The sequence below is a fragment of the Grampus griseus genome, assembly GCF_964374135.1.
Source record: "Grampus griseus genome assembly, chromosome: 16".
Lineage (NCBI taxonomy): Eukaryota > Metazoa > Chordata > Mammalia > Artiodactyla > Delphinidae > Grampus > Grampus griseus.
The window spans coordinates 39,886,602-39,912,675 of NC_139010.1; the positions used below are offsets into that span (position 1 = coordinate 39,886,602).

The 26,074-nt window shown below is 45.5% G+C and overlaps 1 protein-coding gene across 1 annotated transcript in view; it reads left to right on the forward strand.

Moving 5' to 3' along the window:
* The window catches only part of WDFY4 (WDFY family member 4), a gene marked incomplete at its 5' end in the record, with an annotated part of 260,170 nt that overhangs the window by 87,634 nt on the left and 146,462 nt on the right, over positions 1-26,074 (forward strand). The window contains 8 exons of the mRNA XM_082672941.1: positions 1,938-2,011; positions 4,036-4,197; positions 4,806-4,897; positions 6,700-6,799; positions 8,717-8,922; positions 9,709-9,878; positions 11,997-12,122; positions 23,742-23,906. Coding sequence (XP_082529067.1) covers positions 1,938-2,011; positions 4,036-4,197; positions 4,806-4,897; positions 6,700-6,799; positions 8,717-8,922; positions 9,709-9,878; positions 11,997-12,122; positions 23,742-23,906 — 1,095 coding nt within the window. The remainder of the gene's footprint in view (positions 1-1,937; positions 2,012-4,035; positions 4,198-4,805; positions 4,898-6,699; positions 6,800-8,716; positions 8,923-9,708; positions 9,879-11,996; positions 12,123-23,741; positions 23,907-26,074) is intronic.

The following is a 26,074-nucleotide window of genomic DNA, read 5'->3' on the forward strand; positions in this document are numbered from 1 at the left end:
CAGGAAGTCGAAGTCATGCGTGTCTTAGGCTTGTGGTCTCAGAAGAGGCCACCTCTTTCTGAGAGTGAGGTGGTCCCAGGGGTGGGGAGAGAACAGAATTTGATATTCGAACAAATTTAAGCCAGACATCTCAATGCAGTCTCTCGTACAGGGGTTATGTGACACAGGATGACAACCGCAGGATTCAATTATGCATGTTTCCCATTTGAGGCTAGGCAGCCTCAAATGTGCTGTGGCAACGTCTTATTGTTCTAAAGCTCTGGAAAAGGGAACGGGGGGAGGGGTATTGTTTCATGGGAAGGGTAAGGGGTACCACAGGGTTCCTGTCTTACTTTCTCAGCTCTTCCAGCTCCCGACACAGAGCCTGCTGTATCATTTGCTCATGATTGCCTTCGTGAATGAATGAATGAATTCCAAGCATGCAAAGCTCTTGGCACCCTCTCGAGTATGTTGGGATGCCATGTCTGGCTGCCCCTGCCTCCCTGGGAGCCACATGGATCCACAGCAGCTCTCTTAGATGCAGCTGCCCCACCTCTGTGTGTGCTCGGCAGGGGCCGTGCTTACGGGAGCTGGAAATCTGTCAGCCTGTTTCTGGCGTGAGAGTAACCCACTTAGCTGACTTTGGTTTACTTTGCATTCACTCTTTTAAAAAATGTCGTGGATCCTTATTAAGTGCCCACTACATGGCATGTGTGATGCTGGGCTCTGGGGATTGGGGAGGGACAGTCTCTGCCTTCCTGATAAACTTATGTCCACTGAGACTCTTCTGTTTTCCCCAGTAAGGAAAAGGATGGAGCCATGGCCACCGGCTTGGTTCAAGTGAGGTTGATTATTGACCCTCTGGGTCACTGCCTGCAGGAGATGCCTGTAGGGGAACACAGAGAGGAGGCAAGAGACTGGGCTTCATGGTCAGACTGCCCAGGCTTTGAAGTCAGTCTCTGCCAATTAAAAACCGTGGGGCGCCAGACAAGTTACTCAGTCTCTCTGAGCCTCACTGTTCTTACCTACTAAACGCAGATAATGATATCGTTTTAGGACTTTGTATGATGCTTCTTGCCGCAGGCAAATGGTATCACTTGTAAGTGTGAGCTCTTTTTGCTGCTCTATGAGTGCACTCTTATAATCCTACATCTGAACCTTATAGATTCTGGGCCTTAGGAAATGTCAGCATTTACATGAGAAATAGTAGAGCTCTCTAAAAGGAAGTAGAAATGAGGCATGAAGGCACACCATCACCTCTGCCCCAGAAGGATGGGGAGCAGCTGCATTTTGTTTACAATGAAGAAAGCAACCTGAGTGATAAAGTTCACTCTCAGAATCTCAGTGCATTTCACACTTGCATGTCACTTACAGTTCTGTTTACAGGAGATGGGAACATGGGCTGTGCTGCAGGTTCTGTAGATAGGGGAACTGAAGAAACTGCATGCACAAGTTGCTACAGCATAAAACCTGAGAGGTGGGACTCAGCTTCTAATTCCAGTCCTATCACTTGCGGTTGATGAGGTACCTGTCACTCAGTGGTCTGTCTCAGCCTGTCTTTTCACATCTCTGAATTGGGAGCACTGGTATTTGCCTTGTAGGATCCAATGAAAATGAGATGTTGTTTGGTGTGTGGACACAGCAGGTTGCAGGGCCCAGGGTGGGACACACGTAGGAGATGGTTAGTGCAGGTGTCCTTGGTTAGCATCTAGACCCACAGTGAAGCTCCAGAGAGCAGCAGAGATGGGGACGATAGGAATTGGTGTTTGCACTTGCCCCTGGGGGAGGTGCCCTCTACTTTCTAGCTGTCAGGAGAGCTAGTCTGATTCTAGAGCTGGGAAGCTGTGTTAGTGATTCCAAGTCAGAGGAGACCACGCCCAGCACCGTACCTGCTCACGCTGCCTGGAAACCCGTCTCTCCACACACCTTGGTTTCAGTGTGTTTGTTCTGTCTTCTAGCTCTGGATGAATGCTGCGGACAACTTGGAGCTCTCCCTCTTTTCCCATCTTGTGGAAATCCTTCAATCACCAAGGTAAGCTGGGCTTTGGCAGCCTGGGGGTACAGTCAAAGGCTTCATGCCAAGAACAGGGACTGAGAGGATAGGACAGCCGGTGGTTCAGCAACCACGGCCTTCTCCCTCCCAGAGCACTGGGCCCCCGGGTGGTAGCATGTCTGTCTTAGTCTGCACAGCTGCTATAATGAGAATACCGTAGACTGGGTGGCTTACAAATCACAGAAATTGATTTCTCACAGTTCTGAAGGCTGGAAGTCTAAGGCCAAGGCTCTGGCAGATTCAGTGTCTGGTGGGGACCTACTTCCTGGTTCATAGTTGGCTGTCTTCTCACTACAACCTCACATGGCAGAAGGGGTGAGGGAACTCTCTGGGCTCTCTTTTATAAGGGTGCTAGTCCCATTCATGAGGGCTCCACTCTCATAACCTAAGCATCTCTCAAAAGCCCCACCTCCAGATACCATCACACTGAGTGTCACTTTTTGAATTAGTCAGGGCTCTTTTGATTGCAAGTGGCAGAAATACAACTCAAACCAACTTAAGGAAGAAAGGGAGGGAAAAAAGGAAGGTGGAGAAAGGGGAAATTTATTGGCTCATACAGTTGACCGAGGCAGAGCTTCACATATTGTCTGGGTGATGCTCATATTACTTTATCTGAGATCTGTCCCTGGTCTCATCTGTGCTTTCTTCTGTGCTAACTTCATTCTGGCTGGGCATCCTCACAGCATGTCCTCTGTCCAGCACAGTCGGCAGACAGGGCTTCTTTTTCACTCGATAGTCCTAGCAATAGGATGGAGTCTCACGGGGCCATCTTGGGTCACGTGGCCAGGCAGCATGACTTCCCCTCTGGAGCGGGTGGAGGGGAGTTAGGAAGAGGTAATTCCCAAGGAAAACCAGGGATGAGAATTTGGGGGAAGGGAGGCAGGGGTGCCAGCCTATCAATCCACCTCCTTCCTCACAAATAAAGCTGTTCACACACACCCCCACCTGCCTCCTCACGTGTCACCTCTTCTGGAGAGCATTAGGACCTCGGTGTTTTGAATGTATTTGCCGCCATCTTTTCATGCAGCCGTTCATGATGGCCTATCTATTATAAACCCACTCCATTCCATACCAGTTCTCAGTGCTAGAAGTTCAGAGAAGCACAAGACATAGCCCTGTGGTGGAGGAATACAGAAGAGCAGGCTACTCAGTGCTGTGATTCGAAAGAGCACAAAGGACAGTGGGGTCTCATAGGTGATGAATGCACATCTTCCCATCGAGCCCATGAGAGCAAGTCACACGCAGGACTGGGCTGGTTCTGCCTCTTTTGTGTATCAGAGATGTGGCACTCGGCAGAATTCAACACAGTAGTGCTGAAAAGACAGTTCAAGAAGGAGCAATCCACCCAGACTCATTCTCCTCCACCTTTATTTTCTTTCTCACTTTCCACTTTCTTTCTGTACCTGTTGTTTTCTAAGAGACGGACACTCACCCTGGAAGCTGTTTTCTTTGGGGGAGTAGAATTTACTGGAAATTGTATTCGCGATTATCCTAAGGAGGGAGTGCAGAGGCTTGAATTCTGTCTCTCTCCCCCTTGGACTCTCAGCGGCGTGTTCATCCACTTTGTGGTTTGGGGTGGGCAGGAAGATGCACACCCAGATGGGCTCGCGGAGGCCCGCGCTCCGGCTATTGGGAAGTGCTCCGTGGTCACACTCCAGTCTGCTCTCTTTGTTCTGAGTTTTCTGAGACCAGCATTAGTTTTCCCTGAGGCTTGGAATTTAAAAGTCAATAGCTGGGGTTGTCTTTGAAGGCAGTTTTCAGGGGTGGGGGCGTGAGGGGGTGGAGGGGTGGAAGGGCACCGGGAGGCTCATCTCCGAGCGACTCTGGCACTGGGCAGACACGTATTCGATGGGTGTCTGACAGCATTTTGACGAGTTGCCAGGAGCGCATCGGAGTCAGAGGGCCACGGAGCAAGCCCAGCCTGTGGAACCTTTTAGCAGAAACATAGCAAATTTGGTTCATTCCAGTAAAAGCTTTTACTGCCTCTCTCCTGGGCTCACCAGGGAAGGACCCCGGAATGCTGAAGTCGCTCACCAGGCGCGGCTTATTCCCAAGCTCATCTTCCTCTTCAACGAGCCAGGCCTCGCCCCCTCCAAGATACCCACCATCATTGCCATCCTGGGCTGTCAGCTGAGGGGCCACTTCAGCCTCCAGGACTTGCACAGGTACTGCGCCAGGTCCCCAGGGGGAAGGGCAGAGCCTCGGGGCTGTTTAATGAGGGAACGTAGGCGCCAGCTCTCCCCGACCATGCTCAGCCCAGCAGCACTGCCCCTTCAATGCGGCAGCAGGTTCTCTTTCCTTGGAACCTCCTAGGAGTTTCTCTGTTCAGGGCGGAGAGCTGAAAAAAGGGGTGGGTCTGCTAGACTCCCCAGCGGGGCTGTGTGTTCACTGCTCCCTGGTGCTCGGACACACCTCGTGTGCCAAGAACTCCAGAAATTCCGTGAGCACAGGCATCCTCACCGACCAACAACCCAACATGCCTGCCTTTTGCAGACTTCCCAAAGGATAGTGCCCTCTGGCAGGACATTTCACCTTTTCTGTCCTCATCACTGTTCGTTCTGTTGAGCTGGCAGAGCCAGAGCTAGCTGCTCTGATGAATCCTGACAGATCTGAGAAGTCTTTGGAAATATCCCATTGATCACAGAATAACACGATTCCCCTCAAACCCTCCCTTGAAGCCGCATTTAGGTGGATCACTGTAGAAAACCTTCAGGTGTGTTTAGGAGACGGGCTGAGCCCACATTTGAGCGTGTCCTTCTCTTTCTGTCTTAAGAATCGGGCTGTTTGTTGTGTACACCCTCAAGCCTTCATCGGTGAACGAGAGGCAGATCTGCGTGGATGGAGCCCCGGACCCCTCCGTGCCTGGTGAGAAGACCTTTCCCAGACGCCAGCCTGAAGGCAGCAAGACAACCCCCATGACGGCCCTGAGAGGAACATGCAGTGGGGCCATTGTGCATGCAAGGCTGAGGGGGAGGAGGGGGAAGGCACCCACAACCGAGCTGTTGTTCCCACACGGTGGCTTATGAGGTCACAGCTCTATGATTATGGTCCCGAATAAACGCAAATTGTATGTGCTTCCTTCACAACCTGGAATGGCTTCCAAGGCCTCCAGGATAATGCTCAGTTCCCTGTAGACCAGCAGGTGGGAGCCTTCATGCCCCAGCCCTTGCCTTGCTCCCCTGATGCGCCCCAGCTTCAACACTCCGAAGCACGTACACGTCCTAATGTGTGACGGTCCGCCCGTCCATCCATGCTCTGCAGGTGTTGTTCGCTCTGCAGGAATGCCTCCCTTGCCCCGCCCCCACCCCATCTCACCCTGCTAGACCAGCCGTTCCCAGTCCCACAAGCCAGGTGAAGTCATCTCTTCTTTGCTTCTACAGCCCTTGCGTTTAATCTCGTGCAAAGGTCTGTGATTTGTTTCTTTGAGTCTCTCTCTCCCTAACCAGACTCAGAACCACAGCTACATCGTGTTCCAAATTCCCTCTGTTAGGGCAAATGTGAGGGGGACAACTACTGACTGCTTTGCCCTGGGCCCTCTGGATCTGCTGTGTCCAAGATGGGAGCCTCTAGCTGCACATGGCCATTTAAATTTAAATTCTAATTAATCGAAATGAAATGCAATTAAAAATTCAGTTCATCAGTCACACTAGCCTTGTCCCAAGTGCTTGATAACCACGTGAGGCCAGTGGTTACTGCATTGGACAGGACAGATAGAGAACACTTTTACCGCAAAAGATTCTCTTAGATAGTGTTACTCAATCCAGATAAATTATCTCTTATCCTTAGATCAAGCCTGAAAAGTAGGAATTATTATTCCCATTTTACAGATGAGAAAACGGAGGCTCAGAGAGATTAGGACCTTAATGAGAGATGGGGCCAGAATCCAAATAGAGGGGACTCTGACTCCGGTTCTCCAAGCTGCCTCATCAGTTCTATTTCTACAGCATGGTGGGTGTGCCCCAAATTGGTGGTAAAATAGCTGGCTAACCAAGGGGTAAAATGAATGGATAATGAGACAACAGTGTACTGTTTCGTCAACCCTTCTTCTCATAGGGACTCCATGCTAAAACTTTTATCTCACTAAACATCTTCTATTAAGACAATATTTACATGGCCTTCAGGGTTATAATAACACTTCAGAAGTAAAGTTTCTTCTTCCGTTGGAACCATATACCTCTTGCTACAATTCAAGCTCTAATTTTAGTGCAACATAGACATGCCAAAGGTCTAGCCTAGAAACAGATTGAGAGCAGGAACTCAGATCAAGGATCACAGTCTTCACTTCTTTGCCCCCAGTGCCTTGCATAATGCCCAGCATGTAGTAGGTGCTCAGGAAGTGTTGCAGCCTATGATAATTTAAAAAATTCCTCTACTGGAAGGAGAATTTGACCTTATCATTTTTGGGATTTTTTTTTTTTTTTTTGGTGAGGGGTGGTGATTGGGGAGCATCAAAAACATCTCTAGTTAAAGGGAACTTTAGGAACATTTCCTGAAATTCTTTTTAAGCATTGCATGGAAATCTAGAACTGAAAGCCAAAATTTCAAGTCCCATCCATGTCTCAACTCCTGGGAGAACTAAGCATTTGGTGAATACGATTGCTTACTGCAGCAAATATTCTGTCTCTTTACATCTGTTTTTTCTCAAATCTGAATTTTCTTTTTTGTAGCTGGAAGTCAAACATCTGGAAAGACAATCTGGCTCAGAAACCAGTTGCTGGAGATGCTGCTCAGTGTAATATCTTCTTCCCGACTTCATCTGTCCTCTGAGTAAGTAGCTCCAGGAAGGGTGATTTGGCATGAGGCTGCTTCATACAGAGTGCGTATTAAAACCTTTTCTTAATGAAACGTTTAGCATCTCTGAGTTGGTTTTCTGCACTAGTCAGAAAGAAAATTATATTTTCTCCACCCAATAATGCAGACCTTGCCCTAAGATATTCTGATGCAAATGTTAAATGGGCATGAGTAACTCAAAACAGATTTGGTGTAATTACAATAAACGCTTTTTGTCACCATTGCTATAGTGTCATTGTTATTGTTTTGGCAGTTGTGATAATTACCGATTTTGATGTCCTATACTTGGCAGACAATAGAATGGAGAAACGGTTAGCCTAAATAACATCTATCAAGGAGAAGGTTTGCCAAATTCTTCTGCTATTTACTGTCATTTAGTTATTTTTCCAAGTTGGAAAAAGAAGTATCTGCCTTCAGTTAACTTTCAAAAACAAAGTGTAATCATAAAATTCCATTAACTCTCTCCGACTGCCTGCTTTATCTGAACTCTGGAGTCATTAATTCAAGAACTATTTGTTGAGTACCTCCTGTGTGCCAGACGCCATTCCTCCCTCCGAAAACGCAGTGCTGAGAAGGAAAGTCTGGATCCTTACTACTCTCACTGAGTTGACATTTTAGTGTGTATGTGTGTTTGGGGCAGGGAAGAATCAGGGTGGGGAGTTACCCCTCAGTAAAACGGCCTTTCAGATAGTGCTTAAAAAGTCTTTACGTGTCTAAAATCAAAGCATGGTAGAACTGCAAGATGCCTTTTCACTTTTTTGAATAGGAATGTAGTGTAGTGCTTAAGCACCTGGGCTCTGACAGCTAGACCTCCTGGGTTCAAATCCCAGCTCTGTCCCCCAGGCGCCTCGGGGAGGTTACCCAAGCCTGCCCTCTATGCCTCTCTTCTACTCATCTTTATGAGGATTAAGATAGTAGCTGCCATAGATGGAAATGAATATGTGGATAGCTCTGAACACGGTGCCTGGGATACTATAAATACTCCATCAGCTAACCACCATCACCATCACCACCACCATTCTCATTACCATCATCATCACTACCACCAGCATCCTCCTCCTCCTCATCATCATCATGAAGGAAGATGACCAGAGCTCATCAAGAGCTCTGCCAAAGCCATCCAATTAGCAAACGGAGACATGACTAGAAGAGAAGATGGTCTCTTGACTCCTAGTCCTAGTGGCCACGCCCTCACCATGCCTCATCTGGCAGCACGTGCTGAGAACTCTGCCCAGCCAGGATGGATCCCTCCCTGGCTTGCACGGGGCTGAGGCCTTTGCTGAACCATTGCCCCTGAGGACGGGCTTCCCATCTCCCTGCCCTCCCTTTCCCTCTAGCAAGTCTGTATTCTCTAGACTCATCGTTTTAAAATTCATTTTTGAAAGTGACAGTTAAACATGTATTTTTTTGTCTGAGCCAATAAAGGTGCATAAATATTGGGCTATTCCATTTAGATTAGTTTTGAACAGTGTGTTTAAAAAGGGAGTTCAGTAACCATTATGTGTTTTATGTGACTGCATTGATGTAATTAGATGGGTGGCCATTCAGACACTGTGTAGGCAGGAATATTAGTGAGTAGGGCTGTCAAAGGGCCTGCATATTTTTACAGCTATTGGTACATAGTTTCCAACTGCTTTCAAAAGCTTTGGCCAACTTACACTTCAGCCATTAATAGGCAAATTCATCTGTTTCACAGCAACCTTGCCAGCATTTTATTTTACCGATCTTTTAAAGTGTAGCATGTACTTTGCTAAGTGATATCCAGATATGAAACTTAACTCGCCTTTTCTACGTGACTAGTGAAGCTGAACGTTATTTGAATTTTCTGGACATGTCCTTTGCTTATGGGCTGAGAGGTAATTTTAGCATTTATTGACCCCCTTCCCCCCGCAGGACAAAGGAAGAGATGTTTCTGAACCTGGGGCCCGATTGGTTCCTGCTGTTCGTGCAGGGCCATGTGCACCCCAGCACAGTGGTGCTGGGATTGAAGCTGCTGCTGCACTTTTTGTCAAACCCCTCCCTCCGTGGGCGATTTAAAGATGGCCTGTCTGCGGGGTCCTGGGTGGAACGCAGCTCCGAGGGCATGGACATCATGATGGGTGAGTGTGTGGTCATCTCCAGGAGGCAGGGTGCCTCCTGTGGTCTGTGAGTGAGGACCTGCCAGGACTTGCTTGGGGCTTTCACAGATCCATGCTGTAGGATCACCTTGACCCTGACCCCTTCCCTCCCATCAGCCCCAGCCCCCTCTGAGTTCCTTTTTAGGATCCCACCATGGCCTCACTGCTCTTCAGATGCTGGGGGTTTCTTCCCGTTCCTCAAAGCCTCCTTAGCTCTTTCCCTCTTCCTGGGATGCTTCCCCCACCCTCAGTACCAGCATGGCTCTCCTGTTTGATGGGGATTCATCCTTCAGCTCTTGATTCAAATGTTCCTCTAGGAGAGTCCCGTATGGATTAGGGCACCTCTGTTACACTCTCTCTTTTTTTTTTTTTTATAGTGCTTATCATCGTTTATACATATTTACCTAGGTATTTAATTCTGTAAAGTCTGTCCCTCCCACCACATTGTAAGTAGTTGATAAAGGCCTGGGGTTCTGTATATTTTGTCAAAACACTACGTTCTTATTGCGTAATACAAAGAGGTCTTGTTGCCTCTAAGGTGGTAGGCACCAAGTAAGCATCTGGTTTTGAACGAATGAATGAGCATGTCAGGAATAGGAAAAATTCTTGTTGAGCACTTTCTTGTGCTCCAGTATGTATGACATATATTTCCATCTGGCATCTCTGTGGGATGGGTGGGTGGTAGGGGATTCCTTTCTGCGCCCACCTTGACCAGAAGCAACAGCAATTTTTCTCAATTGGATTTTGTGCCCCTCTCCCTGATAATAGATAACCTGAAGAGCCACCCTCCCACGCCTGACCAGAGCCCCTGCCTGCTTCCTGGGTTCCAAGTCTTGAGTGACTTTCTGGCCCACCATGTTCATATTCCGGAAGTCTACCTCATCGTGTCCACCTTCTTCCTACAAACACCACTTACAGAGCTGATGGACGGGCCCAAAGTAGGTTCTTGGGGTTCCTGGGATGGAGTGACACACTTGGCTTTCTGATTCTGTATGACCAAGGCAGGTCCCTAAGACTCCCCCCACTTCCTCCATGTTTTCCAGCTTTCGTCCTGACCCACTTCCTTCCCTAGCAGTCCCCACCCCTGGCTACCTTTTCAAATACCCTTCACTTCTTCAGCCTCTGCCTCTCATGTCCCTCCCAGCAGGTCTCTGTTTTTATCAGTTCCTCTTTGAAGTCTTTCTCCTTCTGGGCACAGCTAGAGAAATCACACGATGGCGGGGGCAACATGGGGAGGTGAATTGCTCCCATAACAGACATAGAACCTCAGTTTATGTCCTCCAAAGAAACATGTCCCTTTACCTTAGTAATGCCCCTGCTATTCCCCTGCGCTCTAGCGTGACCCTTACATGCCCGAGCCTTCTGGCCTGCAGACGCCCTTTGCTCAGATGACTTATGTCATGGTAGGAGTAGAGGCCCCCATGAAGGGGGCACTGCCTCAGGACCCCACCCTCCACCACTGGTATATTCCATGACCCTCTTGATCACCTTCTCTCCACTGTTGCTGGAAGAGCAGCTATTCAGGGCTGGTCTGGATTCCTTCTACTCCTTTCCCGAGTGACCTCACCCCTTATTATCCCTTCTTCTGTATTTTCGGCATCTCCTTCTACTGACTCTTGCCTCATAGACCATAAGTATGATAAATTATGTCCCACCTAAAACCAAAAGCTGCCCCCTTGACTCACACTCTTGACCAGCTCCTGTCCTGTTTATCACTCTCCTATTTTTCCTTGGCCAATTTTCTCCAAAGAGGAGTCTACACCCACTGTATATACCCTCTCACCAGCCTCTCGTTCACTAACTCACCGACCTGAACCAAATCCAAGGCTTCACTGGCTCCTGTTCCTGTGGGATCACGTTCAGAGTCCCCCAGCCAGCATCAAGACCCTTCCTGATCGGACGTCTCACTTGTCTGCCCAGCCCAGCTTCCTTTCTCGATGGCCCTTTGTGCTGTGATCCTCCTGAGTCACCTCCCCAGTAAGACCAGCTGCTTTGTCCTTGCCTGCCCTGGGCCTTTAATGAGCCCTTTCTCCCGCCATCACCTGCCTGGAAAGGTGTCTTCCCTCAATTCTCAGCTCAGATGCCACCTCCTGCTTAGACTCCCTAGACAACAGGAACCATTCCTCTTTGGGCCTCATCATGCATTCGCCCTTGCCTCATATGGCACCAGCACATTTACATCTGCTTCTCTCCTTAGATACCGAGCACCTCAAAAATACACCCCGCCTCTTACTCACCTTCCTGGGCACCTGACAGACAGACTCAGAAATTGGTCTTTGCTCTTGATAGAGTTGAGTTAAACTGCACTGAATTGACATGGGTGGAGGGGCACCTCTTTGCAAACAGAGGGCTGAAAAATTCACCTCTCGTACACCCTTATATTTGACCTATCTCAATCTTGGTATATGCTACTAGTATTAGAGATCACACTTCAAAATAAAGTTCTTAATATGCTGTGCTAAGTTAATCAAAACCCTATATTTTTATTTTTCCAAGACTGTATTGCAGGAAACAAACATTTGCTGAATGTCAGGACCCGTGATAGATGTTTTACATATTTTATTTTCCTTGATATTTATAGCAATCCCATGGGGCAGATAATGTAATTTTCATTACACAGAGAAGGAAACTGAACTGCCAAGAGGCTGAATAGCTTGTGTAAGCCCAGTTTTTAAAGAGGCAAAGCCAGATCATCGTGCTTGTCAACCCCATGTTCTCTCTGTTGCACTCTGCAGTTGCCCTAAAGCCTTTGAATTTGTCACGTTTTCTATAATCTCATTTATAAAAATTCATTAAAATTGATTGGGAGATTGAGTATTTGTGATGTCAGACCAAAATAACTAAATTTCGATACAAGTTGCTGGTGGGTCTTCAGCTCCATCTTGGAGGTGTGCATTTATTTCCCTTATACCCCGTTAGTGGGCTGAAGCTCCCTGAATGGGCCAGCCACCTGGGCTGTTACTGGGGCCCCTGGGAAATGCCGTGTGCTGGCTGGAAAGCCGGTCCCCTTGCTGCGTAGCCACAGGTCTCTTTACATCCCTTGCCTCCTCTTTCAGGACAGCCTGGATGCCATGCTTCAGTGGCTCTTGCATAAACACCACAGGGAAGAAGTCCTCCGGGCTGGGCTGTGCACTGAAGGTGCCCTGCTGCTCCTGGAGATGCTGAAAGCCACCATGAGCCAGGTGAGACCCATTCCCCACATGCCGAGAGGGGGCTCTGAAGGGAAGACAAGCTCAGAAAAGTCAACCTTGATTTTTCCCAGCAGCTTCCCAGTAGTGCTGATAATTTGCAGGTATTATTCAGAAATCTCGATAGAAGAGGCAAGGTGATAACTTAGGTGCTCAATGGGAAGCCCAACCTAATTGTCCCCAGTGGAGTTTATGGGCTCTTGCCAGAAGACACCTGTTTTCCATTTGTTTAAACATTTGACTTTCTTCACTGGGAGATTTAACGACTCCAGTCAAAGGGAACATTTCTGAGCAACTGCTTTAAATCGGGAGCTTCAGGGACCCTGTGGAGGGGGAAAAGGGGTCTCTGCCCTCAAGGAGCTCACCTGTACCGGGACAGGTGGGCCTCTCGAGTGAGGGACCCATGAGGTAGAGAGACCTGTCTTAGAGAAGACAGATGCCCACCTGCTACAGACATGACATGGAGAGCCTTTGATTCAGGCCTTCAAGGCCCACCCTGAATGACATGGCCCACCTTGAATGACATGGCCAAACTGATGAAGATTTCATAGTTGAGTTCTTTTGCGTTTATTATCACTGAAATTGATAGCATTTTCATATGCTTATTAACCATATCTATTTATTTTACTGTGAATTGCATGTTTCACCTTTTGCCAACTTTTCTGTGTGTATGTTGATAATGCTTGGAAAGTATAGGTCAAACTTTTTGCTCTTTTTAAAAACAGGAATGTACTTAATTTTTATTAAATACTCTTTTAGCATATAATTAGATGATCAGATGGGTTTTTCTTTTAAACATTTACCTCTGATGAATTATATCAATAGATTTCCTTGCATTCTTGCAAAGATCTCACTTTGTCACTCTGTTCTTATTCATTTAGCATACTTCCTTATTCTGCTTGTAAATATTTAATGTATGATTCTGCATTCATATTTATAAGTGATATTATGTTGTGGTTTTCTTTATGTTATATGTTGTCAGGTTTTGATATCAGCATTATGCTAGCTTTACTAAAAAAAGACTTCTCTCCTTTCTTTTTATTCAAGGTGATGTTAAATCCATGACTCATATTATTTAAATTGTTCCTATGAAACTTCTTGGGCCTGAATTTTTCCCATTATTGCCTTGCTTAGGCTTTTAAATGTCTCCTTCACCTAGTTTAGGTAATTGGTAGTTTTAAAAATCTTCCCATTTATTCAGTTTTCACGAATGGTCTCCTTTAATTCATTTAATTTTCTGTGTGATTACTTCCCTCTTCTTCTTAATATGTAAGTCCATGCTCTCTCTTCACTTCACCCATTACTTAAGGAGCTGAGGACTTGTGGATTTGTAAAGAACCAACTTTGGATATATTTATCATTCCCCTCATTTTTTTCTGGCTAGTTCTAAAATTTTGATATTTGACGTCTTAATTTTTTGTTGTTTTCTAGAGTTTCTGTGATTGCAGATTTAAAGACCTTTTTGATTCATCTTTTTCAGTGCCATGTAGTTGAATTTTTTGTTTTCTTTTATTGTTGTTATTCATTTCCAGTTTAGTTTTGTCCTAGTCAGGACATGTGATCTTCACATTTTCCATCTTTGGGAAACTTATTCATGGCTCCCTTGTAGACCTACTGTGCAACTGATGTGGGGATGCCTGAAAAAAATGCATATTTTCTGTTTGCACCGTAGAGAGTTTTTACCTTTTTAAATCAATGTTATTTAGAAAGAGCAAACCAAGGGAATAACATGAAAGCATTTAAAGTAAAGAAAATACATAGTATGCTGAGGGAAGTAAGAAAATAAGGCCAAACATTTACTTTATAATAGCAAACATAAAATGGTTAACTGTCATATAACAGACGTGACCCTTAAACTGGGTCAAAAAACAAGACCCAGTCTTCTGAAATGTAACAAGCATATAACAAAAGCAAAGTCACTGGAAGATTATTTTGGTTCAGTGAAGATATCTGCCTTGAAAGAATCATTTGCCAAATATGGTAGACAAGCATCAAAATGTAAAAGGCAAAACTGGAAGGATAAGAGAAAAAGGTCAGAAATATAATTGTAGTGAATAATGCTAACATATCTTTCTCAAACAGTTTATTTTATTTTGCTTGGAACTTTACTTCGTTTGCTATTATTCCCTTGCACAGTGTAACCATAGATTTGTTTGCCTGTTCTTGAACTTAATATCAATGGAATCCTATAGTATGTACTCTTTTGCTTCTGGCTTCTTTCACTCATCATTATGTATGCTGGTAGTTCATTCTTTTTTTTTTAAAAAAAACATCTCTATTGGAGTATAATTGCTTTACAATGTTGTGATAATTTCTGCTATATAACAAAGTGAATCATCTATATGTATACACATATCCCGATATCCCCTCCCTCTTGCGTCTCCCTCCCACCCTCCCTATCCCACCCCTCTAGGTGGTCACAAAGCACAGAGCTGATCTCCCTGTGCTATGTGGCTGCTTCCCACTAGCTATCTATTTTACATTTGGTAGTGTATATATGTCAATGCCACTCTCTCACATTGTCCCAGCTTCCCCTTCCCCTTCCCCGTGTCCTCAAGTCCATTCTCTACACTTGGGTCTTTATTTCTGTCCTGCCCCTAGGTTCTTCAGAACCTTTTTTTTTAGATTCCATATATATGTGTTAGCATATTGTATTTGTTTTTCTCTTTCTGACGTAGTTCACTCTGTATGACAGACTCTATGTCCATCCACCTCACTACAAATAACTCAATTTCATTTCTTTTTATGGCTGAGTAATATTCCATTGTATGTATGTGCCTCTTCTTTATCCATTCATCTGTCGATGGACACTTAGGTTGCTTCCATGTCCTGGCTATTGTAAATAGTGCTGCAATGAACGTTGTGCTACATGACTCTTTTTGAATGATGGTTTACTCAGGGTGTATGCCCAGTAGTGGGATTTCTGGGTCGTATGGTAGTTCTATTTTTTGTTTTTAAGGAACCTCCATACTGTTCTCCATAGTGGCTGTATCAATTTACATTCCCACCAGCAGTGCAAGAAGTTTCCCTTTTCTCCACACCCTCTCCAGCATTGACTGTTTGTAGATTTTTTGATGATGGACATTCTGACCGTTGTGAGATGATACCTCATTGTAGTTTTAATTTGCATTTCTCTCATGATTAGTGATGTTGAGCATCCTTTTGTGTGCTTTTTGGCAATCTGTATATCTTTGTTGGAAAATGTCTATTCAGGTCTTCTGCCCATTTTTGGATTGGGTTCTTTGTTTTTTTGATACTGAGCTGCATGAGCTGCTTGTATATTTTGGAGATGAATCCTTTGTCAGTTTCTTCATTTGCAAATACTTTCTCCCATTCTGAGGGTTGCCTTTTCATCTTCTTTATGGTTTCCTTTGCTGTGCACAAGCTTTTAAGTTTCAGTAGGTCCCATTTGTTTTATTTTCGTTTTTATTTCCATTTCTCTAGGAGGTGAGTCAAAAAGGATCTTGCTGTGATTTATGTCATGGAGTGTTCTGCCTATGTTTCCTCTAAGGGTTTTATAGTGTCTGGCCTTACATTTAGGTCTTTAATCCATTTTGAATTGATTTTTGTGTATGGTGTTAGGGAGTGTTCTATTTTCATTCTTTTACATATAACTGTCAAGTTTTCCCAGCACCACTTATTGAAGAGGCTGTCTTTTCTCCATTGTATATTCTTGCCTCCTTTTTCAAAGATAAGGTGACCATATGTTCATGGGTTTATCTCTGGGCTTTCTATCCTGTTCCATTGGTCTATATTTCTGTTTTTGTGCCACTACCATACTGCCTTGATTACTGTGGCTTTGTGGTATGGTCTGAAGTCAGAGCGCCTGATTCCTCCAGCTCCGTTTTTCTTTCTCAAGATTGCTTTGGCTATTTGGGGTCTTTTTTGTTTCCATACAAACTGTGAAATTTTTATTCTAGTTCTGTGAAAAATGCCATTGGTAATTTGATAGGGATTGCATTGAATCTGTAGATTCCTTTGGGTAGTATAGTCATTTTCACAATGTTGTTTCTTCCAATCCAAGAACTTGGTATATCTCTCCATCTGTTTGTATCATCTTTAATTTCTTTCATCAGTTTCTTATAGTTTTCTACATACAGGTCTTTTGTCTCCTTAGGTAGGTTTATTCTTAGCTATTTTATTCTTTTTGTTGCAATGGGAAATGGGAGTGTTTCCTTAATTTCTCTTTCAGATTTTTCAGCATTAGTGTATAGGAATGCAAGAGATTTCTGTGCATTAATTTTGTATCCTGCTACTTTACCAAATTCATTGATTAGCTCTAGTAGTTTTCTGGTATCATCTTTAGGATTCTCTATGTATAGTATCATGTCATCTGCAAACAGTGACAGTTTTACTTCTTCTTTGCCGTTTTGGATTCCTTTTGTTTCTTTTTCTTCTCTGATTGCCGTGGCTAAAACTTCCAAAACTATGTTGAATAATAGTGGTGAGAGTGGGCAACCTTGTCTTGTTCCTGATCTTAGTGAAAATGGTTTCAGTTTTTCACCATTGAGAACAATGTTGTCTGTGGGTTTGTCATATATGGCCTTTATTATGTTGAGGTAAGTTCCCTCTATGCCTACTTTCTGCAGGGTTTTTATCATAAATGGGTGTTGAATTTTGTCGAAAGCTTTTTCTGCATCTATTGAGATGATCATATGGGTTTTTTTTTTTTCTTGTGGTACGCGGGCCTCTCACTGTTGTGGCCTCTCCCATTGCGGAGCTCAGGCTCTGGATGTGCAGACTCAACGGCCATGGCTCATGGGCCTAGCTGCTCCGCGGCATGTGGAATCTTCCCTGGACCAGGGCACAAACCCATGTCCCCTGCATCGGCAGGTGGACTCTCAACCACTGTGCCACCAGGGAAGCCTGATCATATGGTTTTAATCCTTCAGTTTGTTAATCTGGTGTATCACATTGATTGATTTGTGCATATTGAAGAATCCTTGCGTTCCTGGGATAAACCCCACTTGATCATGGTGTATGATCCTTTTCATGTGCTGTTGAATTCTGTTTGCTAGTGTTTTGTTGTGGATTTTTGCGTCTATGTTCATCAGTGATATTGGCCTGTAGTTTTCTTTTTTTTGTGACATCTTTATCTGGTTTTGGTATCAAGGTGATGGTGGCCTTGTAGAATGAGTTTGGGAAGTGTTCTTCCCTCTGCTATATTTTGGAAGAGTTTGAGAAGGATAGGTGTTAGCTCTTCTCTAAATGTTTGATAAAATTCACCCGTGAAGCCATCTGGTCCTGGGCTTTTGTTTGTTGGAAGATTTTTAATCACAGTTTCAATTTCAGTGCTTAGGATTGGTCTGTTTATAATTTCTTTCTCCTTGGTTCAGTCTCGGAAGGTTGTGCTTTTCTAAGAATTTGTCCATTTCTTCCAGGTTGTCCATTTTATTGGCATGGAGTTGCTTGTAGTAACCTCTCATGATCTTTTGTATTTCTGCAGTGTCAGTTGTTACTTCTCCTTTTTCATTTCTAATTCTGTTGATTTGAGTCTTTTCCCTTTTTTTTTTTTGATGAGTCTGGCTAATGGTTTATCAATTTTTTTATCTTGAGAGAGAAGAACCAACTTTTAGTTTTATTGATCTTTGCTGTTGTGTCCTTCATTTATTTCTGATGTGATTTTTATGATTTCTTTCCTTCTGCTCACTTTGGGTTTTTTTTTCTTCTTTCTCTAATTGCTTTAGGTGTAAGTTTACGTAATTTAGCTGAGATTTTTATTGTTTCTTGTGGTAGGCTTGTATTGCTATAAACTTCCTTCTTAGAACTGCTTTTGCTGCATCCCATAGGTTTTGGATCGTTGTGTTTTTGTTGTCACTTGTCTTTAGGTATTTTTTGATTTCCTCTTTGATTTCTTCAGTGATCTCTCAGTTATTTAGTAGTGTATTGTTTAGCCTCCATGTGTTTGTATTTTTTACAGCTTTGTTTCTGTAATTGATATCTAGTCTCATAGCGTTGTGGTCAGAAAAGATACTTGATACAATTTCAGTTTTCTTAATTTTGCCAAGGCTTGATTTGTGACCAAAGATATGATCTATCCTGGAGAATGCTGCTTGAGCACTTGAGAAGAAAGTGTATTCTGTTGTTTTTGGATGGAATGTCCTATAAATATCAATTAAGTCCATCTTGTTTAATGCATATTTAAAGCTTGTGTTTCCTTATTATTTTCCTTTTGGATGATTTGTCCTTTGGTGAAAGTGGGGTGTTAAAGTCCGCTACTATGATTGTGTTACTGTCGATTTCCCCTTTTATGGCTGTTAGCCTTTGCCTTATGTATTGAGGTGCTCCTATGTTGGGTGCATAAATATTTGCAATTGTTATATCTTCTTCTTGGATTGATCCCTTGATCATTATGTAGTGTCCTTCTTTGTCTCTTGTAATAGTCTTTATTGTAAAGTCTATTTTGTCTGATAGGAGAATTGCTGCTCCAGCTTTCTTTTGATTTCCATTTTCATGGAATATCTTTTTCCATCCCCTCACTTTCAGTCTGTGTGTGTCCCTAGGTCTGAAGTGGATCTCTTGCAGATAGCATATATATGGGTCTTGTTTTTGTATCCATTCAGCTAGTCTGTGTCTCTTGGTTGGAGCATTTAATCCATTTACATTTAAGGTAGTTATCGATATGTATGTTCCTATTACCATTTTCTTAATTGTTTTGGGTTTGTTGTTGTAGGTCTTTTCCTTCACTTGTTTTTCCTTCCTAGAGAAGTTCCTTTAGCATTTGTTGTAAATCTGTTTTGGTGGTGCTGAATTCTCTTAGCTTTTTCTTGTCTGTAAAGTTTTTAATTTCTCCATTGAATCTGAATGAGATCCTTGCTGGGTAGAGTAATCTTGGTTGCAGGTTTTTCCCTTTCATTACTTTAAATATGTCCTGCCACTCCGTTCTGGCTTGCAGAGTTTCTGCTGAAAGATCAGCTGTTAATCTTATGGAGATTCCCTTGTATGTTATTTTTGGCTTTTCCCTTGCTGCTTTTAATATTTTTTCCTTTGTATTTAATTTTTGATAGATTAGTATGTGTCTTGGTGTGTTTCTACTTGGACTTATCCTGTATGGGACTTTCTGTGCTTCCTGGACTTGATTGACTATTTCCTTTCCCATATTAGGGAAGTTTTCAACTATAATCTCTTCAAATATTTTCTCAGTCCCTTTCTTTTTCTCTTCTTCTTCTGGGACCTCTATAATTCGAATGTTGGTGCATTTAATGTCCCAGAGGTCTCTGAGACTATCCTCAATTCTTTTCACTCTTTTTTCTTTATTCTGCTCTGTGGTAGTTATTTCCACTATTTTATCCTCCAGGTCACTTATCCGTTCTTCTGCCTCAGTTATTCTGCTACTGATTCCTTCTAGAGAATTTTAAATTTTATTTATTGTGTTGTTCATCATTGTTTGCTCTTTAGTTCTTGTAGGTCCTTGTTAAACGTTTCTTGTATTTTCTCCTTTCTGTTTCCAAGATTTTGGATCATCTTTACTGTCATTACTCTGAATTCTTTTTCAGGTAGACTGCCTATTTCCTCTTCATTTGTTTGGTCTGGTGGATTTTTATCTTGCTCCTTCATCTGCCGCATATTTCTCTGTCTTCTCATTTTGCTTAACTTACTGTGTTTGGGGTCTCCTTTTCACAGGCTGCAGGTTTGTAGTTCCCATTGTTTTTGGTGTTTGCCCCCAGTGGGTTATGTTGGTTCAGTGGGCTGTGTAGGCTTCCTGGGGGCGGGGACTGGTGCCTGTGTTCTGGTGGATGAGGCTGGATCTTGTCTTTCTGGTGGGCAGGACCGTGTCCAGTGGTGTGTTTTGGGGTGTCTATGAACTTATGATTTTAGGCAGGGTTTCTGCTAATGGGTGGGGTTGTGTTCCTGTCTTGCTAGTTGTTTGGCATGGGGTGTCCAGCACTGGAGCTTGCTGGATGTTGAGTGCAGCTGGGTCTTAGCATCGAGACGGAGATCTCTGGGAGAGCGCTCGCTGATTGATATTACGTGGGGCCGGGAGGTCTCCTGTGGTCCTGTGTCCTGAACTTGGCTCTCCCACCTCAGAGGCTCAGGCCTGACACCTGGCTGGAGCACCAAGACCCTGTCAGCCACATGGCTCAGAAGAGAAAGGAGAAAAAAAAAGAAAGAAAAATAAATAAAATAATTAAAATAAAAAATTATTATTAAAATAAAAAAATTAAAAAGTAATTTAAAAAAAGCACAGCAACCAAACCAATAAAGAAATCCACCAAGGATAACAAGCAATAAAAACTATACTAAGATAAACATAAAAATCAGTAACTAGTCTGTCACATACAGCAAACCCCAAGTCTACAGTTGCTCCCAAAGTCCACCTCCTCATTTGGGGGTGATTCATTGTCTATTCAGGTATTCCACAGATGCAGGGTACATCAAGTTGATTGTGGAGATTTAATCTGCTGCTCCTGAGGCTGCTGGGAGAGATTCCCCTTTCTCTTCTTTGCTCGCACAGCTCCTGGGGTTCAGCTTTGGATTTGGCCCTGCCTCTGCGTGTAGGTCGCCTAAGGGCGTCTGTTCTTTGCCCAGACAGGAGGGGGTTAAAGGAGCAGCTGATTAGGGGGCTCTGGCTCACTCAGGCTGGGGGGAGGGAGGGGTACGGAATGCAGGGTGAGCCTGCGGTGGCACAGGCCAGAGTGACATTGCAACAGCCCGAGGTGCGGTGTGTGTTCTCCCAGGGAAGTTGTCCCTGGATCACAGGACCCTGGCAGTGGCGGGCTGCACAGGCTTCCGGGAGGAGAGGTGTGGAGCGTGACCTGTGCTCACACACAGGCTTCTTGGTAGCGGCAGCAGCAGCCTTAGCGTCTCATGCCCTTCTCTGGGGTCCGCGCTGTTAGCCACGACTTGCTCCTGTCTCTAGAGCTCGTTTAGGTGGAGCTCTGAATCCCCTCTCCTCGCGCGCCCCGAAACAATGGTCTCTGGATTCTTAGGCAGTTCCAGACTTTATCCCAGACTCCCTCCCGGCTAGCTGTGGCACACTAGCCCCCTTCAGGCTGTGTTCACACAGCCAACCCCAGTCCTCTCCCTGGGATCTGACCTCTGAAGCCGAAGCCTCAGCTCCCAGCTCCCACCCACCCCAGCGGGTGAGCACACAAGCCTCTCAGGCTGGCGAGTGCTGGTCAGCACCAATCCTCCATGCGGGAATGTCTCTGCTTTGCCCTCTGCACCCCTGTTGCTGCGCTCTCTGTGACTCCGAAGCTTCCCCTCCGCCCACTCCCCGTTTCCACCAGTAAAGGGGCTTCCTAGTGTGTGGAAGCTTTTCCTCCTTCACAGCTCCCTCCCAGAGGTGCAGGTCCCCTCCTGCGCCTGTTCTTTTGCCTCTGTTTTTTCTTTTATCTTTTGTCCTACCCAGGTACGTGGGGAGTTTCTTGCCTTTTGGGAAGTCTGAGGTCTTCTGCCAGCATTCAGTAGGTGTTTTGTAGGAGTTGTTCCACATATACATGTATTTTTGATGTATTTGTGGCGAGGAAGGTGATCTCCATGTCTTACTCCCCCACCATCTTGGTTCATTCTTTTTTATTGTTCAGTAGTATTTTATTGTGATCATGGATCACTATTTATATATTCATTCTGGGTTGTTTCCGTTTGGAAATATTATGAATAAAGCTGCTACGTACCTATCTTCTGGTGGACATACATACATACGCAGGGTGAAGTTGTGGGTTATAATCTTTACACATGATTTGTTTCAGTAGATATTTTACCAAATAGTTCTCCAAAGTGAAGCGCCAGTTTACACTCACCAGCTCTTATTCTGGGAAGGTTCTAGTTGCTCCTGGTCCTTGTCAATTTTTAACATTGTCGTCTTGTAGATGTTAGCGATTCTGCTATGTGCACCTATCCTTGGGAGCAGACAGCATTCTCTCCCTTGTGCAAATGTAGACATTGAAGCTGTGGAGGTTAACTCACTCAGGCCAGGGTCACAGAGCGAGGGCACAGTGGAGGCCACGTGTGTCCAGCATTAGCATTTCATTCCAGGGCACTACCTTGCCTAAGGACCTTCAGGGGATGTCTGTTTCTTAGTATATCAAATCCAAATTCTTCCAAAAGTCCAAGTCCTCTATATCTGACCTCATCTCCCAGCTTCCTCTGTATTTACCCTGTGCTAATCACCGTGAAAATAGACCTGAAGCACTAAAATGTCTCACTTAATGCTCATGACAGTCGTATGAAACAGGTCATATTATGATCCTTGTTTTGCAGAGTTGGGACTGGAGGTGTAGGGGGATTAAGAAAGTGGTGCAAAACCACACTGTTAGTAAGCAGCAGAGGCAGCATTCAAACCAGGCTTACTAGCTCCAGAAGAAGCTCTCTGAACTCTGACTCTGGTCCTCCCTCTAAATCTAACATCGTGCTGTATGAACCTGGTGGAGAAGCCAGGTGCAGGTGACTTCAGAGGAGGTTTCCTCTGCCTGCCTGCTCAGCTCATACCAAACCCTCACAGGATCTCGCAGATGAGATTTTACACCTCTCTCTAGTTGTCCCATACGTATTGCCTTTCTTTCTTCAATTAGGTTTGAGTTTTCTAGAATGAGGCTTGGTTCCAGACATTTGGTACCTATTTGGTAAACAGGACATGCGAACTCATGCACACAGGGCCAGGACTTGAGGCAGGCTGGTTGGGAAATGGGGAAGCCGCGGTGGGAGGGGCTGGGGATGAGGAACTGGCAAGAGGAAGACCCGACGTCCACCTGTAACGTCCACAGGAGTAGAGGCTGAGGGTCATTCAGTCTAGTTGTTGGCGTGGCTACGTAGGGACTGACCCTGATATTAAGGTTGCTCAATTTTCAAGTTCCAGGCTGTCCATCCAGGACAGAGAAGGACCTCAGGCAGCAGCTGGACACACAGAGGCTAGAGTTAGTGTCCAGAAAGAGTGACTGGCCACAGCTGGTTAAGGGAGCTGGGCTCCAGCAGGGCGCCGGTGTGCAGCCACGATGGAGGCTCAGCCATGTGGCCAAGACCAGGTTATGGTTTGAGGCAAACGGGTGCCTGGGTCCCCTCAGGGTACTGGGTATCACTTCAGTGCAACATGATCTATTCCAGAGCCCTGGCTGGTGGGGAAGGGGCTCCTCAAGCCCTGCAGCCTTGGACAGGGTTTGTCCAGGCTCTGTAACTGGGAGCATTAGCACTGAGCTGGGGAAGGCTGGCGTCAACCCTAATTGGCAAGTTCCTTGAGCACAGAGGCCATGTCACACCTCATAGAGGCAGTATGGGGAAGGCAGTCAGACGTTATAACCAGCTTGCCTGGGTTCAACTCCTGGCTCTGCCCCTTATCTGCTGGTTGAACGTTAACATACTGCTTAACCTCTCTGTGTCTTTGTCTTCCCATCTGTAAAATAGGGGTAAATATAAAACGTGCCTCAGAGGGTTGTTGTGAGGCGAGAAGAGGAATTTGTGTGAAGCCCTTAGAGCAAGCCTGCGCATATTAAACCCTTCCTCAATTGATGACCAGTGTCCTGTTCTAATCCACAGTTTTAGGTGTCTTGCAGTAAGGTGTCTTGTTGAGAGTCTCAGAAAGGAGGTCATCTCCCTAGATTTCAAATCTTCTGGTTCCTGTGCAGCCCCAAGTCATGCTCCCATGCACCGCCTCTCATGAAGTGTGTCCCTGATCAGCCCTCGACAGGTTCTGGAGACAGCGCCTGGGAACAGACATTCCCAGCCAGCGTGCTGCAGTTCCTTGGCCTCGTGCACAGCACCTACCCCCAGGATCCGGCCTGGCGGGCCCCAGAGTTCCTCCAGACCTTGGCTGCAGTCACCTTCCCCCTGGGAACCCATCAGGTAGGACATGCCTCCGCCCTACCCCGGTGAGAGCAGGGGCGAGTGTCATCACCCTTCAAGGGCAAAGGACAGAATTCCTCCCCACCCCTCCCCAAATTAAAATACATTTAAGGCAACTTTGCTGAAACCTTGAGTAAACAACTCGGGTAATTTTCCTTCTCTTTATGAGATGATGCTTCAGGTCATTTTTGGCTCTGAGAGTCAATAAGTTTTTGATTCGTCAGGAATCTCAGTAATGAGAAATTTGATGGTAGGTCAAGTCCAATTTTATATGGAACACCCACACATTGATGATCATATGAAACAGCAGATTCCACCCCAGGACACCTGCGGCCGGTGCCCCTGCCGGGGGAGGGGTGGAACCGTCACAGTGTCCCATCTTCTTTGCAGCACACTTGTTCTGTTTGCAGGCCACGGCATCTTTCAATCAGAGGGTTTGCCAAGGCCCAGCTGGAAGCGCAGGGGGACCAACTGGGTCTTGAGGACAAAGTGTGGGTGCGGGGGTAGAGAGGGCGCTACAGGAAGAGATGTGAGTGAGCTTGAGGGCAAGAGCCAGTCCCAGCCGATCAGGGGACTCAGTGGGCTAAGAGCATCCGAGAGGAGCGGGCGAGGACAGGCATGAAGGCAGGTGCAGGAGGAGGAAGAGCAGGAATCTGAATAGGAGGTGAGACCCAGCCAGGGAGAGTGAATTAGCAACGCCTGTCTACAAATCAGTAACTGTAGCCAAAGGAACACGCTAGGCATGTTGGTAAGTAGAGGGTCTGGAAGCCATGGGAAGCACAGCGAGGTCAGGTAATATTTGCTCTGTAATTATTTGCTGAATGACCAAGTGAATGAAACTGCTCTTCTAGCTGTTCTTCTCTAGAAGTGTATTCATGGTGCCAGCCTCCATCTCCTGAGCACCTACAACAGTCCTGAGCCTGGGGCTTCACATCCCCTAACATGCCCCGACGCAGGAGGTGTTAAAGGGGGAGGGGAGATTCAGGGAGGTGAAGCGGCACAGACTGGGTTCTTCCCGGTTTAGTGGGACGATGAGACCCATCTCACAAAAGGGTTGAGGAGATGAAACATGACACAGCTTATGTGATTAATAAGTGACAGAACCAAGATTTACACCTCAGTCTCTCACCCCAAAGCCCATGTCCTTTCCATCAGTCAGTTTAAAATAACATTAAATGACCTAATAGAATTTGAGTATTTAGTTTTAATAAAAAGACAAAATGTAAAGAGTAGAAGATTTGCAAAAAGATAAAATAGTTTGATGGGTTAATATCAACTAAAGCAACATACTAGAAAAGTAAGTCAAAAAAGATGCAATAAGGAGCAAAGGAAGGCACTGTGAGCAGCGCTGAAGGGGGTGGGGAATGGGACCCCCGCCCAGAAGCCAGGCAGGCAGCCCTACAGACGGCCTCTCACCACTCCCCCCACCTGGAGTGGGCTGGGCCCTGGAGTCAACGGCCTGAACTTCCCAGCCCAGATCCCCACCTCAGCCCCTCGCCCACAGGCCAGGCTCGCCATCTGCTAAGTCAGGGTTCCAGCCGGCTGCCCACCAGCAGCCACAAAGCACACTCTGACCCAGGGCTCTGCCTCCCCACGCTCAATAGTTCCTGCCTGAGGGAGGGCCTGGCCCAAAGTCACCTCCCAGCCTACTGTGGATGAGACAGGCCCCAGTTCCAGAGCTCTTATCCCCATAGCTCCTTGCCTTGTTTCAGCTCCAAGTCGGCTCCAAAAGGCCTTTGTTGCACAGAACACATGACAGACTTTCTGCATGCAGAACGCTGGTGGCCAGAAGGGTTTTGATTTGCTATGATTTTATATGGCATCTTTCCAGTCAAGGCCGCGTGGCGCTAATTAATGCAGTCATCACCTCCCTAGGTGCTGTTAAGTTCATTTTATGGCTTAATTAAGAATTGCTGCGTTAATTTTATGAATGAGCCAAGGGAGAAACCAACAGATAAACTTGCATGAAAAGTTCATGGGCCAGGAGTCAGGCATCCCTGGCCGCATGTCCTTGGGTGTGTCATTTGGCCTCCCAGCATCTCCATGTCTTCCAGGATGTATCTGGGCTAATGACCCCCGTCTCATTTATCTCCCAATATTTTTATAAATGTAAAACTGAGAAAGTGAAGGCCAAGGCACTTCAGGGACTTGGACGCCAGGACTGGCTG